This window comes from Symsagittifera roscoffensis, chromosome 6 (assembly GCF_963678635.1).
Source record: "Symsagittifera roscoffensis chromosome 6, txSymRosc1.1, whole genome shotgun sequence".
Classification (NCBI taxonomy): domain Eukaryota; kingdom Metazoa; phylum Xenacoelomorpha; order Acoela; family Convolutidae; genus Symsagittifera; species Symsagittifera roscoffensis.
This window is the reverse complement of record NC_087067.1, coordinates 5,268,843-5,286,133: the sequence shown is the minus strand read 5'-3', so window position 1 is coordinate 5,286,133 and position 17,291 is coordinate 5,268,843. Positions and strand designations below refer to the sequence as shown.

The following is a 17,291-nucleotide window of genomic DNA, read 5'->3' as shown; positions in this document are numbered from 1 at the left end:
TTGTTCAAATTGTCACCATTATATGTCTAACACAAGCTTATTTAGCCGATAGAAATTAATTTCCAGGCATATCTATAACTATAACCTTACAACCTCCAGGTCAAAAATAAGCAATTTGCTAAAATTTGACAACTAAAATAAACACTACTTCAATATTATAACCCTACCCTACAGATTATGTAAAAATCAACAATATTTTCCCAATTCAGACCTCAAAAGTCCCCCAACCAAAAATAGCAAATTAGCCTAAAGTAAAAAAGACCCATGATCATTTGGTCTAAAGTACAAGTATTTCAAAGATACCCCCATTTATCCAACAAATGAAAACAATACTATGAAGACCTCGCGAACACCGAAAAAATAGCCCTCAACAAAACTCAACCCACTTGTCAAAAAATCAATGAATAATCCGACCACACTCGAATTTCGCCTCAAAACTTTAAAAAATATTCGACGAACGAATCATTTCTTAAATGCTTCTTTCCATAACAGTTGATCACGTAAAACAAAAACTTCTTAGCCTCTCCACAAATTTTTTCAATTTATTTCAATTTTTGATATACTTTTTCATTGAAACCTTTGAATCTCTAATAATAATTTCTATAACTTTTTGCAATCCTTTTTAAATTTTCTATTCCCTATTTGAGATATATCTCCAACTCTCCCAAATCCTTGACCACATCTACAGGTACGAATACTTATAATCTATCTAAATGATACGAACTATTTTCAGTCAAACAGATATTTTTCTTTTATTCATAATTTTCCTCACATTTTTAATCTCCTTCATCATGACAATGTGCAAATGTATAAAAAAAGCAATAGTCACCTTTGCCCTAGCAACTATTCTCTTGATACTTTTTATTGAAGAATATTATAGTAAACACAAATTTTCCAGTAAAAATTAAAATTTAAATAATCTTCCAAAATTGCTAATCAACCACCACCAAACCAACCCCCACCAACCACATCCCAAGAAAGTCAAATAACACCTACACTTACAAACAACCCCCAACCATCAACACGCATTTCTTTTCAAGACAACCCATACACTTTTGAAGAACGACAAGCACGCTTATCAGAACCACTAGAACCAGTTCATCGACAAGCATCTTTAAGTGAAACAACATGTAACTTATATCCCACCTTGCAACAAGACCTCACTCGAGACAGACACATTAGCTAAAATCAAAATACACTTGAGATACATAGACAAATTATACACCCGCGAAGAAATAGGTATTTTCAAACCCCCAGAGTTCATTTTGATATACCCCAATCACCAACACCAACTACCTCAGAACTTTCGAGCAGTACACTATCAGAAACTCCCACAATTCTTTCACAATATAGCATCTCAAATATACCCTCAGACTACCTAGGTTCAACCACAACATCACAACAAATCCGAGAAAACCCGTTTAATCCCCCAGACACCACAGAACGACCACAATATTGGACATCACACCCACACCCATATACTCAAGGTGAACCGAAAATAGTAATTGAACCAATAGATATTTCTTCTGATAGAACGCTATCATCATTACCAGGAACACTCTCACTTCCATCAACACCATCAATAAGTCAAGTCTCACCAACACTTTTCCCTATAAATTTTCCAAACAACCTCGACGCTAGATACCGAGAACAATCATCGTCAAATATCTCTTTAAGATTAGATTGGAATACTTTCGTAGCACCTCCCACACTATTTGGACAACATCAAGAAAGTAACCGACTCCATAGTTGGGCACTTAATAGACTACAATATAGACAAGATATCCACGAAGATATCCGAGAATATAACATTCAAATACTTCAACAAAACAGTCTCCAATTAAAGTTTGAAATCACAGTCAAACTTAATAATATTGTTCAACACCCTTTTCCCCTAAGTCCACCAAACATAACAGCTCAATCACTACCTCCTCCATTTATAACAACTGAAGTAATATATAAACACGATAGATACAACAAAAACACAATTGGAAATATCAAGTTTTATAACCCATACTCTGGATTATCATACATATGTATATTTTAAAGATATTTACATTTCAACACCTCCTTTTTCTAATTTTTTCCGAACAAAACACAAATCCATCCCCTCGTACAGGACCTCGGGATTTATTAGTAACACACTATGATTGTGAAGAAAACGAACAAAAAACACTACACAAATACGCTATAAACCAAGTAACACAATGCGAATCAGAACCACAAGCTATAGAAAGAACAAATGTAATAGCAACACTATACGCAAAATCCCGATCAACAACATTAAAAGGATACAAGTTTACAGCAATATTTTCCGAAAAGAAAATATATTGCTCACAAGTCTCAAACGGAAATAAAAACCGACTAGACCACAAATCTTTCTATCAGAGTAACATAGAAAGATTACTATATCTTAACCCTCAAGATTGTAAGAATGAACTTAGACGATTAAACTTAACACAAAAAGATGGAACAAAAAGAAAACTTATATTTTTTCAAGTTTTCCCAGACTTATCACATCAAGCAGAACTTGAAAAACACCAAGGTCACATTAGACTAGACAGAAATTTCCCCTTTCATGAACACACGGAAGATTGACATACGATCTACATGATAAACACTGGTTACCACATATAGGTATCAATGATCCCTCAAAATGCAAAGCAGATACAAAAAATAAAGGATATCAACAAAAAATGTTTTTTGATTGGAAAATACAACTTGAAAAAGTACAACTAACACGAGATTTAAAAGACGATACAATTCTTTACCAAAGCATTCGACTTCCTTGCAAAAATGACCAAGGTTATTGCGATCCTACAACACGCACACAAGCAACCATAGTATGCTTTCCTGCAGAGACCTGCACAGTTTTCCAAGTCGCAAAAATACACGCTAGAATGATTAAATTTCACCAAAAATATTTTATTGAATCAATCCCCTTTGAAAAAGTAAAACCAACTCAAAGAGGAAATAACAAATTTAGAAACATCCATAATATAGAAAACAAATTGACACGTTTTCAAATTTATCACGAAACAGAATTTGCATGTAAATACAAAAACCCACTCTACAAAATACAATACTCCGAAATACTTGTCGAATACGAAAAAGGTTTCGACATGACCACTGGAAATGTAAAATGAAATGTAAAATTTGACCCTTATGCCACAAGTCATCCTATAAATGAAGGAACATCATACATCCCTGTTAACTATCAAAAAAGCACAGGTCAACCTGGTGGAAAACTAAAACCACATGACAGTAAAAGCACACGTTTACAAGAACTATCACTAATGAATAGCACCTATTTTGGTAATATTCAAATTGATATCCACTTAGATATGAAATTAAACTACACAATTAGTCGAATTTTTCAAGAAATGTCACTCTCCGAATTAGAGACACTTCATCAACTATGCGAATTGGAAAGAACACAAATCTTACAATCACTCGCACTAGCAGTACTAAAAATACCTTACGCAGGATACTTATTATCAGGAAACAGATCAAATTTTCTAGATTACGCAAGATACATTTTATGGTTTTATACTTGTACCAAAAAAGTATCACCTCTATATGTTTTTGAAGACAAACGTTGTTATAAAAGAATCCCTATATTCTATAAAAATAAAGTACATTTTGTCGACACACTTTCAAGACGAACATATTTTTGGGATATCGCAGTCCCATGTGGATCAGAAAATAGCCACAATGTAGTACAACTAAATCCCGATGAAAATTAATACTATCTCCATACACCATATCCTACATTAATGCAATCACTCAAAAAATTTTCAACCGAATATTGTAATCCAAATATTGATTTACAATCAATTGGAATATATTCTAAATCAGATATCCAACATCACATTAGATCACAACAGTTTCAGGAATTATTAACACAAATCGACACAATACAAAGACAATCAATTGACCAGAATTTAAGAAAACTTGCCGAAACCGCAGGATTCGCAGACATTTATACACAAGACTATAGCGGATATTTTAAAGATATCAAAGACTACATATATTTAAACGGTGAAAAATACAGACCACAAGATATTTAACCCATAAATATTTTCAGTTTTGTAACCTTAAAAAACGAAATTCTAGCTTTTCTAGGATGGCCCTATTACATCTTAGAAAAATTAACTATCTTATACGCCATGTTTAATTTTATGGGATTTCTTTTCTCACTGTTAAAAGGAATCTATAACACATGCGCTATACAAACACAAGTAAACAGACAAGCAAGTGTACCACGTAAACTATTTGCAGGATTTTTTGGAATTTTTTCATCATCATTAAACAACGAATACGACGAAGGTTTTGACATGACCACTGGAAAAAAATTTGACCCCTACGCAACACATCACCTAATAAACGAAGATACATCATACATCCCAGTGAACCTCCGCAAAAGCGCAGGAAATCCTGGTGGAAGAATAGAACCATACGACAGTGAAAGCACACGTTTACAAGAACTATCATTAATGAACATAAACTTATTTTGGCGCAATACATTATGACATTCACTTAGATATGAAATTAGACTACACAATTAGTAGAATTTTTTAAGTATTTTCAGTTTCTGAATTAGAAACACTCCATCAATTATGCGAATGAGAAAGAACACAAATTATACAATCACTCGCATTAGCATTTCTAAAAATATCATACGCAGGATATTTGTTATCCAGAAATAGAACAAATTTCCTTGAATATGAAGGAAACATTTTATGGTTTTATACTTTCACCAAAAAAGTATCACCATTGTATGTTTTTGAAGATAAAAGATGTTACAAAAGAATCCCCATATTCTACAAAAATAAAGTACATTTTGTTGATACACTTTCAGGACGAACATATTTTTGGGATACCGCAGTCCCATGTGGATCCAAAAATAGCCACAACGTCGTAAAATTTAACCCTGACGAAGAAAAATACTACCTACTTCCAGCATACCCTACACTCATGCAGCCAGTAAAAAAGTTTTCACCAGAAAGCATTCGAGCTATTGCTCGCAACCCAAATATTGATTTACAATCAATCGGTATATATTCTAAATCCGATTTACAACATCACATTAGAACACAACAGTTTCAAGAACTACTAACACATATGGACTCTATACAACGACAATCAATAGACCAAAATTTACGAAAACTTGCAAAAACAGCAGGATTTGCAGATATTTACGCACAAGATTACAGCGGATAATTTAAAGATATTAAAAATTACATATAATTAAACGGTGAAAAATATAGACCACAAGATATCTCACCAATAAATATTTTTAGTTTTGTAAAACTCAAAAACGAAGTTTTAGCCTTTCTAGGATGGCCATAATACATCTTAGAAAGATTGACTATTTTATAAGCAATGTTTATTTTTATTGGATTTCTTTTCTCATTACTAAAACGAATCTATAACACATGCGCAACATATACACAAGTAAACCGACAAGCCAGCGTAGCACGCATATTATTTGCAGGATTTTTTGGAATATTTTCATCATCAATAAATAAAATCCTCCTAGATGCACAAATTAAAAAATATAAAACAAAACTATCAACAAGTCCCAACGCATAGGATGACTCAAATAATAAAACAAACGCATTATCTGCGGCACCCCATTTGCCAAATCTACATCATAATCATCCATTATCATTAGTCTCACGAAGTTTTCGAAACTTACCAAACCCCCCAAACTTAAGAACCAGCCACACACAAAGCCCCATCCAACATATAGTGACACAACAACCTCCAATTGACGACACATACGAACAAATCTTTGAATAACCCCATAACACCACCTTTCAGTCTCAAAATAATCATTTTTTTAGCCAAAGATGAGCAGACAAGTTGGATTACTCCACCGATCAAACTCCCTTACTGCGAACCTCCAAAATTCTCTCCCTATTATCCCACTTTTTGCTTTTCCGCCACCTGATTCACCACAAGCTATTACATCATCAGGCATGACTTCTGAAACTAACTCAGATATCACAATTTATACAACACTTTCACAATTCAATAATTCTGATATCGAAACTCCCGATGATTTCGCAGATTCTGAACCATCCCCTTCAACTCATACCCCGACCAGCTCAACAATCTTCTCAAAACCCCTTTCCGACCTATCCAAACCCAACATACATCTCCCTACACTCCTTTTCAAGTAACCCCAACCTACTCCCCATTCAATAATGAACGCTCCACCAACAACTCCCCAGATAATATTCAAATTTCCGAAGAACTAGATAATTTTATAACACTCCAACAACAATTGCTATCTCCCCACACCCTAACTATTCACCAATTATCATCAACAATAACATCATCAAATCCACCAACACCTACACCAATTTCAGATTATACTCCATCATTAGCTCATTCATCCACTTCAACAGAATCATCCAATAGTACTAACCGTGCTTATAGAAATTTTAAACGTAAATTCCCAAATCACCCATTCCCATCCAAACCCGGAACCACCCGAGAATATATCAACCATCCAGACGACACCAATACTACGAATTTTGTTCAAATAACCCTACCTTTATTTCCCCAATATACACTAAATAAATCCGACCCTAACCCTGAACCACGTCACTTTGTAGATGAACATGTATTAATACCTACACTTCATTGGACAGTTTATTATAATTTCACTAACCCCCTTACGCTATCACTCTATAACACCACTATCGATATTGAAAGGAATAAAGACCCATTATTCAGATTAACCACAGCACTCACTCCCCAACAATTTACATACGTAGGATATAAAAAACTGCTAAAAACATTCACTGCACCCCGCGCTAACGACTACTCAATTGAATATTACGATCATAACATCATCAGATCTAATCACGACCAATTTCTTGACGACGATAAATTTGCTAGTCCACAAATCACAAAAAAGTTTTTTTTACTAAATCATCATACATATTCACACTTAACATACTTGATAAAAGGCATGATAACATTATTTCAGAAGCACTATCAGACATTCAAACGTATGAACCCTTTCACGAAAAATTTCAAACCTTTTCACTAACCTTTTACTTCCTGACATCAAAAGGACGCAATTTGCACTGCTCACACGACATCATGTTGAGTTGAGAACTAAGAAAACACATACTTATACTTATTATCGTTTTATCCAAAATCATTTTCATTTACACACACCATCACGACAACCTCACCGCAGATTTTAATTCATTAATTCTAAATACAGCTCACCATTTTTCTAAACATCACGTATTGCATTAAAAATACTAACTTCCAAGGCATCCTCCGGAAATCTGATCTCGTCACTCATGTGTATATATTTTGTCCCCTCACGAAGACCTTCAACGACGAAGAATCCCGACCCCTGATCATTCCGCATGAATATATCCAACCCATAGAAGTACCCATTTTAGAATTCATCCACAACACAATCATAAAATTTGTAATCTAATTCAGAACACACCTCATGAGTTTGCAGTAGGCACCGAAGAACTAAAAACCATAAAACCACTGCAATTGCTTTGGCCACTGCTGCAAACTAAAAATATAATACGCATACTAGCAAAACTACTAACTACATCAGACGCTATTCACGATGTTTTCCCTCACGGTTTTTTCCCCGACGACTGAAGGTAACTACGATCTTAATATTTTTCAAACTAACTAATTCAAAATTGAGCTAACCTTTTTATTTAGTAATTTGCTTTTTCTTTAGTCTTCACACCACGATAGCCGTTCAAAACAAGAAAAGACAAATAAAAATATAAACTCTGTTTTCCATTTTAAACTCTAATAAACCAACAGCACTAAATGATGCAGTAAAAGTTAATTCAAAGTAGTAAATTCATTTCTAAATTATTTCCCCAAATGTAGTAAACTTAAAAACGATGAAAATCAATTTATACTTTTCAATCCCAAAAGCAGTAAATTTAGTCTTAAAAGCAGTAAAACCATACAATGAAATGCAGCACTAACCTTTTCTATAACTTCTGTTCAAACGCACAGAAATTCTATCCACAATCGCACAGCTTGCCCACGAAGAATTGTTTAAAATATTGAATTCAAGTTTTAAGTTTGCACTAACAACAACTCAAACAAGCAAAAACAAGTTTCCACTTTTCCTTTAACCCGGTTGGAATGGAATTATATAATAACCAAACTAACCAACGCAGCTTGCTAAAAACCATAAACCATAAAATAACAGCAAGACTAAGAAAAGAAAACCCAAGGTACCCAAAACGGATCAAACCTGCTTAAAACTGGATAATTTATTCTTTTGAAGACTATTACCAGTCTAAAAAAGAAACAATAAAACATCAAAAAGTCGCAAGACAAACCCAAACCAAAAACAATTTGATTTTTGAGAAAAGGACACAACCAACGAAACAAAAGGAAAACAAAAAATAATATAACAAAAAAGTTAACACAAAACAGGACCCCTTAAAAACCAGCACGAAATCATACTCCTCTTCCTGGCCTAACCCACCAGAGAGGACGTCCTGAGCATGCTCTATAGCCGGCCTAACCCATCATGCTACATCCACGCTTTGTGACCATATCACGATTTTTGACAAGAGGTACTCAAGTGTGAGTAACTCTTAAAAATAACTGAAATAAAACTAAAACGCTTTTGCGAAAACAATTAATCAAAATCATAACTAAAGACTAAAATTAACAAAATTTTATAAAAAAATGTAAATTATAATATGCAGTACATAGATCACAAACAACTACAAAAACTAGCACCCAAAGACTACACGACCCCATCACACTCAACCTACAGAATGGCTAAATACAACTGACATGCCGCTCAGAATCACGACTCATAAAGGATTTAGAGTACGACTTGATTTCGCAGAAAAGGACTTCATTGAATCAGACCAATGACCATCTCGATGTTCAAGTATACGTACAGATCCGAGTTACAAGGCATCCCCTCCAAGCACAATCTTCACACCATTCCCAAACCAGATCGAAACACAGTTCTCCACAACCAATCAAGAACAGACGATCATAGCAAACCATCTTGAAATCAGATTGATTTCTTTGACAGTCAAAGTTTTTGTCAAACGATAACTAATAACTTCCTATCGATGACTCCAATTTCCTGGAGCTTTCTTCTCCAAGAACAGAACAGGAAATGATGCTCGCCAAATAACAACGACCAACATCCATCCTTCATTACAGATAGAAGATCTAAGATTCAAAATTCTTTAAATCCCGGATGGGTGGAACCAGATATAAACTATATTTTTTATTGGTTATAAATTGGATATTTTGTCTCTCTAAAATATTTAATATTAACCAATCACGATCCATCTAACTAACAACCCCCTTATTTGTAAATGCTGAATTTACTTGTAATTTCAGCACCAGAGAGATTTGAATTTCACTTAGAAATTAGTTACCTCTCCAAGAGAACTTTAGCAGTCGCAATAAGCCAGTATACTCTAGATCTATTGAGCCTAGCAGAGACTAGTTAAACACCCTGAGACTAGTAGATATAAGAGTAAGATTAGGATCGGTATTAGACTAAGAAGTTGCACGAATCTATCCGGCCGAAAATAAGATAGCGCGACGAGCAGGCGGTGTACCCTATCCGAAACTACTCTATGAGTTACACCTCAAACATAACTCACTAGTTAGAAAGATTTCAATTGATAAAAATGCTACAATTACGCAGATGATTGATTCATCTCCAATAACAATGACTCAAATCAGCTCATCCTATAATACTTTTTGACTTTTGAATATTTCAGTTGGCGGCGGAACTTTCTATCAGCTGTCTGACATCAGCTGTAAATTGATGCAGATGATCAGTTTCGTGGTCTCGACCGCCCCTGGCTGGATGGCTGTGCTCGTGTCTCTGGACAGAATCATCGCAGTCCACAGAAAAGGAACGAGCGAGTCTTATTAAGCAGCGTCAAACTAATTCACCTACAGTGAAATTGTTTTGGCATTTTTTCTGCCTATGATTGAAACTAATTCAATACAGTGAAAAAAATTTGGCGCTTTTTCTGCGCCAAAAAACATACAATTTCCTTAAAAAAATTTGAAAACAAAAATTGAAAAGGTTATTTTTTCCGGTTTTTCTTAAAATAGTTTTGTTACTGTTGACAGATTTTCTGTGTTATGGATTAAGCTATTTCCTCTTAATTATTTCAAACAAAATTGCTAGTTCAATGCCAGATAGAATCATTTTTGTCAAAACATCTTTTGATCAATTCGTTATAAAAAGTGAAAAAAGACTCTATCGAGCAGGTGGCGTGTGGTACAAAAATAACTGCACTCAGAAGGCGGCCTTCATTCCTGTCCTGACTTCAATCTTCGTCCTACTCCTGATTGGCTCATTCCGAATGACATTCTTGTGATCAGTTTTCACTGTTTCAGTCATTGCTAAATTGTTGGCAAAATACGTTTTTTTTACGTTGTTAAAAAACCAAGATTTGCTCAATTTGTCGTCTGAAAGAAACATTTCACTGATTTTATCACAAATTGCATCAAAATTCAAATTGACCTGACGAACGCCATTTTTCGACCATGTGAAGTAGATCAAAATAATCTATTTTGCCAATAATTTAACATATACTTTTGTAAACCATTTGGTTTTTTTTTTAATTTTAGGTGATGATCAAATACAGGGACGGCGATTTTAGGAAATTTGAATCCAAAATAAGAAGTTTGATTGACTTATGATCGAAAGTCAAAATTGAGATGACACGAGCAAATTAACGGACAGTTTTTTCGATCCAGAAAGTCAAAACAGTCGAAACATGCAAAAATTAGGCGAAAAATTGAAACATGTTCAAACTGGATTGAGTAAATTTTTGTTGGGGTGATGTAATCTAATCATGCCGAAAGTTTGTCGAGAAAATGAAAACGTTCTGTATTTTGGCCAAAATTTTCAAAATGTATTCAATTTTATTCGAGCAACTCGAACCCGGTTGGTAAGCTTTTCGAGAACCATTGTATTCGTAACGACAACTTATTTAATATTCTTTTTAGAAAAACATAGGGTTCATTAGCCCCAAAAATAACAATTAGGTTGTCTTCGCAGTAAAAACGAATATTCAAATAAAAGTCGATTAGAATGCATGCGGTTTCGTCGATTTCGACTTTGTCAGGCATTGATTGGAATCTGAAAAACACAACTAGACATTCTAATCTATACAACTGGTGTATATTATGGAAATAAAAAAGAACAAAATTTCAAAACAGCAGCAAAGTATGAGAACTGCCAAAGTTGTTGAGCATAGCTTTTCCGCGAGTTTCGCACTTTAAGATGATGGATTCGGCATTTTTCGTCCTCAGATGTTTCATGAGGGTTTTGAATTTAGTTTTCGTAGGGGCATGGGGATCTTTTGACACGGTTTCTAAGTGCCCAGATTTTCAAGGCTAGCACATGGTTGATAGTCTCGATAAATAGTAACATCCAAAACACATTTTTCTTGTCAGAATCAGTAGAAATATCGAACGTCAAAATTTTTGTCAAAGCTGCTATGACAGCGTGGTAATCAGAGCTATTCGTTAAAGCTCTCTGCAAAACTTTCTAAGGACCGCTTCTTTGTATCTTGGATCGCAATATGATGAGAACGATATTTGAAGCCCCGTGTTGGAGGGTTTCACGTACCAAGATGTTGAAAAATTGTCACCAATTCTACTCAATTTAACGTCTTAAAAGCTCAGCGACCCCTAAATTTCTGTTCTGTGCTTGAACTGCAACTCAGGAACAATAATATTCAGGCTTTTCAGAAGAATAGTCGCCTGGTTCTCGTTTTCAACGATATCGAATCAGTCATCAACGTAATGCTGGTGAAGTTCTGGTTGGAACTCATAGCTTGATATCTGCGCTTCTATCATGTCAAGTGCAAATCCACCCATCAATACACCAAGAGGGCTTCTCATTGCCAATCCTTCTGTTTGTTGCCACGTTTGGCCATCAATTCAAAAAAGAATATCAAGACAAGCCATCTCCAGAAGCACTTTCACTGTTTGGGGCGGAGATGAAATTCGTCTGGTAGTTTTTGAGAATATTTCCAAAAATTTTTTCAACAGGAAAGTTGGTCAAAAGCGATGTTACGTTCAAAGCTGACCATAAATCGTTTTATAGCTCATTTTCTCGATGATTTCATCCAATTTCGAGAGAAAATCAAAAGTATCTTTCAGGCAAATATTTGCCACTAAAAGAGGTTTAAACAAGGCGTCCAAGTCCTTGGCAAGGCTGTGATTATACGAATTGATCATGCTCAGATTAGGTCGGACAGAAGAGTCTTTTTGATCTTTATGAACTTTTGCGAGTCCATTGAGTCTTCCCGGTTGCTGTTTTAAAATTTAGTTCCTGTTCATTTCCATAATTTTTACCATTTGTACAGAATATGATGTCTAGTTGTGTTTTTTTTTTCAGATTCTAATCAATGCCTGTTGAAGTTGAAATTGACGAAACCGGCTGCATTTTAATTGATTTTTAATTGGATATTTGTTTTACTAAGATCTGGATACTCAGCACATTATGTAGCAGGTTGCCTTCGATTGGTAAGTCGTTCCAATTTCGGTCAATCAAGTTTCTGCCCGACTATTTATGTCCGCCCCTGTCCAATGTAAGTATTTGGACCTATATATGTTTCAAGCGGGATTGATGCAACAGACAAACGCAGCAGGTGTGCTCCATCATGGACAAATGTGTTCATTCAGAACACGCGTGAAGTGGTGGCCATCCCGACCATAACTATCATGGCCCTTCTGACTGTGACTTTGGTGACAATGTTGCAACGGAGAGTCAAACAAGTCAAGAGTCGAGTGGCGGCCGCTGACACCAACAATACTACTGTGCAGAGATCGGACAACAAAGCTGTTGGTTTACAACCTGATTTTACACCCCCCCCTCTTTTTTACCAGGAATCAGAAACAGAAACAACTTGGTTATCGGTGTATGACTTGGAATCGGTGTTGAAGGCTAAACCGCTTAGATAAGAGGTAAGGTCTGCGAACACTCCTAAAGAGACAGGAAACTCAAATCGTTTTGTTCTATCAGTGGTCTAAGTTTTGTTCTATACCAGTTCAATACAGATTTTCTTTCCTCCTCACCTCTGCTATTTTTGTTCCGACCATTGAAAAAGGGGAGGAACTTTGTATGTGGATGTGTTTTTGTTTTTTTTTCTTGTTTTCCGCGCAAAATCAGGTACCACAAATAATCATCGCTAAAATTTTCCCAGTGTCGAGTAAAAACCGGTTTGAAATTTTTAATTTTTCGTCTTAATTCGAGCGAGCAGCTAAACTATGCTTCATTTAAGACGTTAAAATTTAATTCTAAGTAAGTAAAACTAGTTTTTGGAGATTTTTATCTTCATTTTGAAAACCCAAAACTTCAAAAAGTTCAAAAATTTTCTGCAAAAATTGGTTTTCAGTTTTTCTACTCATTTTTCTACAAAATGTTTTTTAATACTATGACTGTCTAATACGCCTAAGTTATGCTTTTACGTAAAAATTGGTTTATCTCACCAAACAGAAAAAATAGTTTTCTAAAGACTATGGTCAGAAAATTCTGTGCTACTTGCGCAGTAACCGTCTATCCTAGTTTTCATTTGCCACCGAGTTTTCCGCCGTATCTTGGGTAATCTTGGTAGCTGCTATATTCTACGATTTTTGTCACGTCCGATGTTTCATCACAAAAGGTTTCTGTGTCAATTGCCTTAACATGCCTTTTTTCGTTTGGAGACTCTTTTCGGCAAGGTCTTCTAGCGATTGTGCTATCCATTGTTTAGCCAATACTGGGGAGTTGCTGACTCGGAGTTGCTGGCTGTTTTCTTCGAATCGTCACTGCTTTTGGGTTTTAGTGGTCCGTTAGTTTTTCCGGTGACTGGTTTTTAGTGCTTCCCTTTAGTGCTTGGCACCTGGGTCGAGCTATTCACTTTTTGTTTTGACTTTCAAAGTCTAGCATATGTCAGCGCCCGGCCGAAAAAGAATCCTCGAGACAAAGGTTTGTGTCGAGCACAAATTCGAAACAAACCTCGAGCACGCGGTCGAAACGTACCTAGAAACATATACTTCTTACAGGTTATTGCTCCTCGAAATCCCAATTGTTTTTACCGGCTGAAGATGTTGATTCCTCCGAATCTATTTGCCCTTTCGGATCTTTGATTTTCGGCTCTATGTATCTTCTTGGTCCATGAGACCCCAGAACTGTTTCCGGGTTTTCTCGTTCTGAGTGTTTTCCAAATTTTCATTCGTCTATGATAGTTTTGCTGCACAATTATTGCCGTCTCTTTCTGAAATGAATTAAAACAATTGATTGAAAAAGTAACCACAAAAATGATTGGAAAAAGAATTGTCCGATCTAGAGTATTTTTTAAGAATATTTTGGTTATATCTGGTTAAAGTTTTCGCTTGAAATTCAGCAGTGAATGAATATCTTGCGATATATTTTCACGATTACTGAACGTTGTTTCAAAAGTTTTTTTTTGTTTCGCATGTTTTTCTTTTGGGCCACATAACTTTTCGTTCCTGAGATAACAAAAAGCTATCATTCTAAAGCTCTACGTCAGTAGAACTTTTATGTATACTCCTGAATCAAAATCGGGAAAAAATGACCTCATCAGAAAGGAGCTCAAAAAGAAGCCCAGATAATTTTTTTCTTGATTTTCGATTTTGGTAAGGTTCCCAAAGAGTTTTTTTCTTTCAGACAGGAGCTCAGAAATCAGAAAGGAGCTCTGAAATCAGAAAGGAGCTCAGAGATTTTTTCCCGGAAATTCGATTTTTGTAAGGTTCCCAAAAGAAAATTTAGAGACATCAAACTCCAAGCTTGAAATCAATCATTCGCAAAGTTCTAGCAGATTTGTTAAAAATTGACTTTTGCTTGCATGCTGTGAGATTTTTGTAACCTTTCCATCTTTTTCTTAAAAAATGGGCCCGTTAATTGCATGAAAAAGGACTTCAAATTTGTTATTATAATTTTAAGTGGTATTAGGTAATCAATAAACATTTGAAAGACTGCAAAGTCCGAAACTCAAATCAAAATCCTGTACAAAATTTTGTTGAATCCTTTAAATTTTTGAGTTCTATTTTGCTCGAAGTAAAATTTTTGGAAGTTATTTTACAAGATGTAGATTTTTCATGAATACTGAGTTTCAAAAAAATCTGGGGTAAGCGGTGCTTAATGTTACGCTGTTATGACATAACTGATAAGAAATTTTCGGCTACCAAAATTATATTTAGAAGATTTCTCAGCTAGATTATACATTACGAGGCCAAGCTGTGCACTGGATAGGAGCTCAATTTTTTGTTTGTATGTTCGTGGATTCCAGAGACAAGTCAGATATTTCAAAGTGCAAGTGGATTCCACTAAAAAAATTATATGGATTCCGCGTACAAATACCTGTAACGTCAATTTTGTGGTCACATTAGTTTTGTTGCGGATTCCACAACGAGCGAATGTATGCAGTTGTTCAAGATTCCGCAAATGTGAGTTGATTCTACAAATGTAAGTGGATTCCGCAAATTTATGCGGCTTTCACATACAATTTGCGGATTTTACTTCCAGTTTGCGGATTCCACTTCTAGTTGCGGATTCCACGACAGCTTAAGTTTATTAAACACCTATATTTTATATATTTGCTCATGGATTCTATAAACTGTTTCGTATTCCTTTAAAATTTTTGCGGATTCCACGATTTTTGTTTGGAATCTGATTTTAGCTGGTTGCGGAATCCGCTTACAATTCACAAAATGCACAGTTTGGCCTCGTGATGTAGTAACATCAAATGAGATTATATTGAGGTTTGAAAACAGCATATTTTATCAACCCAATTGCTTTAAGTTTTTAAAATCTTTTTTATCAATTTCATTGATAATTAATTTTAACTTTAGAGGGACTATTAACATTTTGATGCAAATTTTGTTGAAAAAATAAAAAGAAAATAAAAACACTTGAAATATTCTTCATTAAGAATGATCGTGAAATTTCGAAATTTGATTAACACTTGTTTAATCTCCTGCAATGGTTTCAGGTGACTAGAGGACTGATGGTTTACTGCGTGTTGTATACCGTATTTGCGTTCGGCCAGCAAACTTTGCTCTTCATACACAACCGGGTAAATGAAAAGTTGACGTTTTTCTCTACAAAAGACAGAATTTTAAACTGATGTTAACGTCAAAATGAAAAGTTTTAATGTTCTACAACAATAACCTGCGCAAATGTACATGCGCGAACAATTATCATCCTGTTTTTGATGTGAATTTTTGCTAATTCAATGTTTTACGCTAAAATTTGGGGTACAAAACTGATCACACCTAGCTTCTAGAAAGTCTAATTGGCCACTTCAGTGCCAAAAAAAAACATTCAAATATCAACTGGTTCAACCTAGACTAATCACCAGTATTGATTCATTTGCGCTAAACGACTCATAAAAATGTAAGTTCAGCTAAGCAAAGCAGAGCAAATGTCATACGATAACGTATGGCAAAGTTTATGAAGCTTGAATTAGAACGGATTTTCAAACCGATGAACTTTTCATAACTCAAGTAAGAAACACACATTTTGGAAGGTAGGTTTTCAATTTCTGAACTGTTTGCCTTTCTGTAAAATTGGGATACCAAAGTAGGACTCTTAACTAACAAAGAAAACTGTTTTATATGACAAAGAAAACTAACAAAGAAAGCTTTTTAACTAACAAAGAAAACTTTAAAAATGTTTCAGGGACTGACGTCAAATAACTTGGTCGTGACCATGGCTCATATTCTCTCTTCAGTGGGCGCATTTGCTAGAGCATTCAGCTACCTGGCCATACCTACAATGCGCAAAGCGCTCAAAAAAACTGTCAACATCATTTGTTCATCCAAGTAATTCTTCACTCAAGAAAAATCACCATAAAAATAATAAAAAAGTAAAATCAAGAAATTGATGCACAGTTGTATTTCAGTAGGTTAACAAATATTAGAAATCGATGAAAATCAAAACTTATTTAAGCCAATTGGTTTTTTTAAAAAATCAAATTGAAAATAAGCTAAAATTATTGAGTGATTTTTCTTGAGATGCTTAATGTGCTGAGTTTAAATAGACAGATTACCTATAAACTAATTAAAACAAAACGGCAATGACTTCCAAAAAATTGATTGCTGTAATTTGGGATTAAGTTTTTTAGTCGTAAATTGTTTTTTTGGGATGTTTTTTTAATCATTTATTTAACTCAGCATAACTCAGCAACAAACATTCTTTGTGCTGGGTTTCAGGTTTTTCCCTATACTATCCAAGCTATTTCACAACTCATTCCCTGAAG

General features: G+C 34.8%; 1 protein-coding gene and 1 long non-coding RNA gene across 2 annotated transcripts in view; both read left to right on the top strand.

Annotated features, from left to right (window-relative positions):
* The window catches only part of LOC134847569 (uncharacterized), a 29,618-nt gene extending 19,708 nt beyond the window's left edge, over nt 1-9,910 (top strand). The window contains exon 3 of the long non-coding RNA XR_010162859.1: nt 9,780-9,910. This is a non-coding gene — a long non-coding RNA (uncharacterized LOC134847569). The remainder of the gene's footprint in view (nt 1-9,779) is intronic.
* Nucleotides 9,911-10,202: 292 nt separating this feature from the next.
* On the top strand, nt 10,203-16,874 carry LOC134848575 (uncharacterized). Its single transcript, XM_063866090.1, has 4 exons — nt 10,203-10,387; nt 12,648-12,870; nt 16,023-16,106; nt 16,712-16,874. Exons 1-4 carry the CDS (start codon nt 10,203-10,205, stop codon nt 16,856-16,858), a joined length of 639 nt encoding a protein of 212 aa, XP_063722160.1. The 3' UTR covers nt 16,859-16,874.
* The last annotated feature ends 417 nt before the right edge of the window (nt 16,875-17,291 follow it).

Excerpts from the sequence above, each read along its gene's own strand:
- LOC134848575 (XM_063866090.1), top strand. The coding sequence starts at position 10,203 with ATGCCAGATAGAATCATTTTTGTCAAAACATCTTTTGATCAATTCGTT. Across the intron at positions 12,871-16,022 it reads AGAGATCGGACAACAAAGCT|GTGACTAGAGGACTGATGGT; the intron begins GTTGGTTTACAA and ends CAATGGTTTCAG. Across the intron at positions 16,107-16,711 it reads TGCTCTTCATACACAACCGG|GGACTGACGTCAAATAACTT; the intron begins GTAAATGAAAAG and ends AAAATGTTTCAG.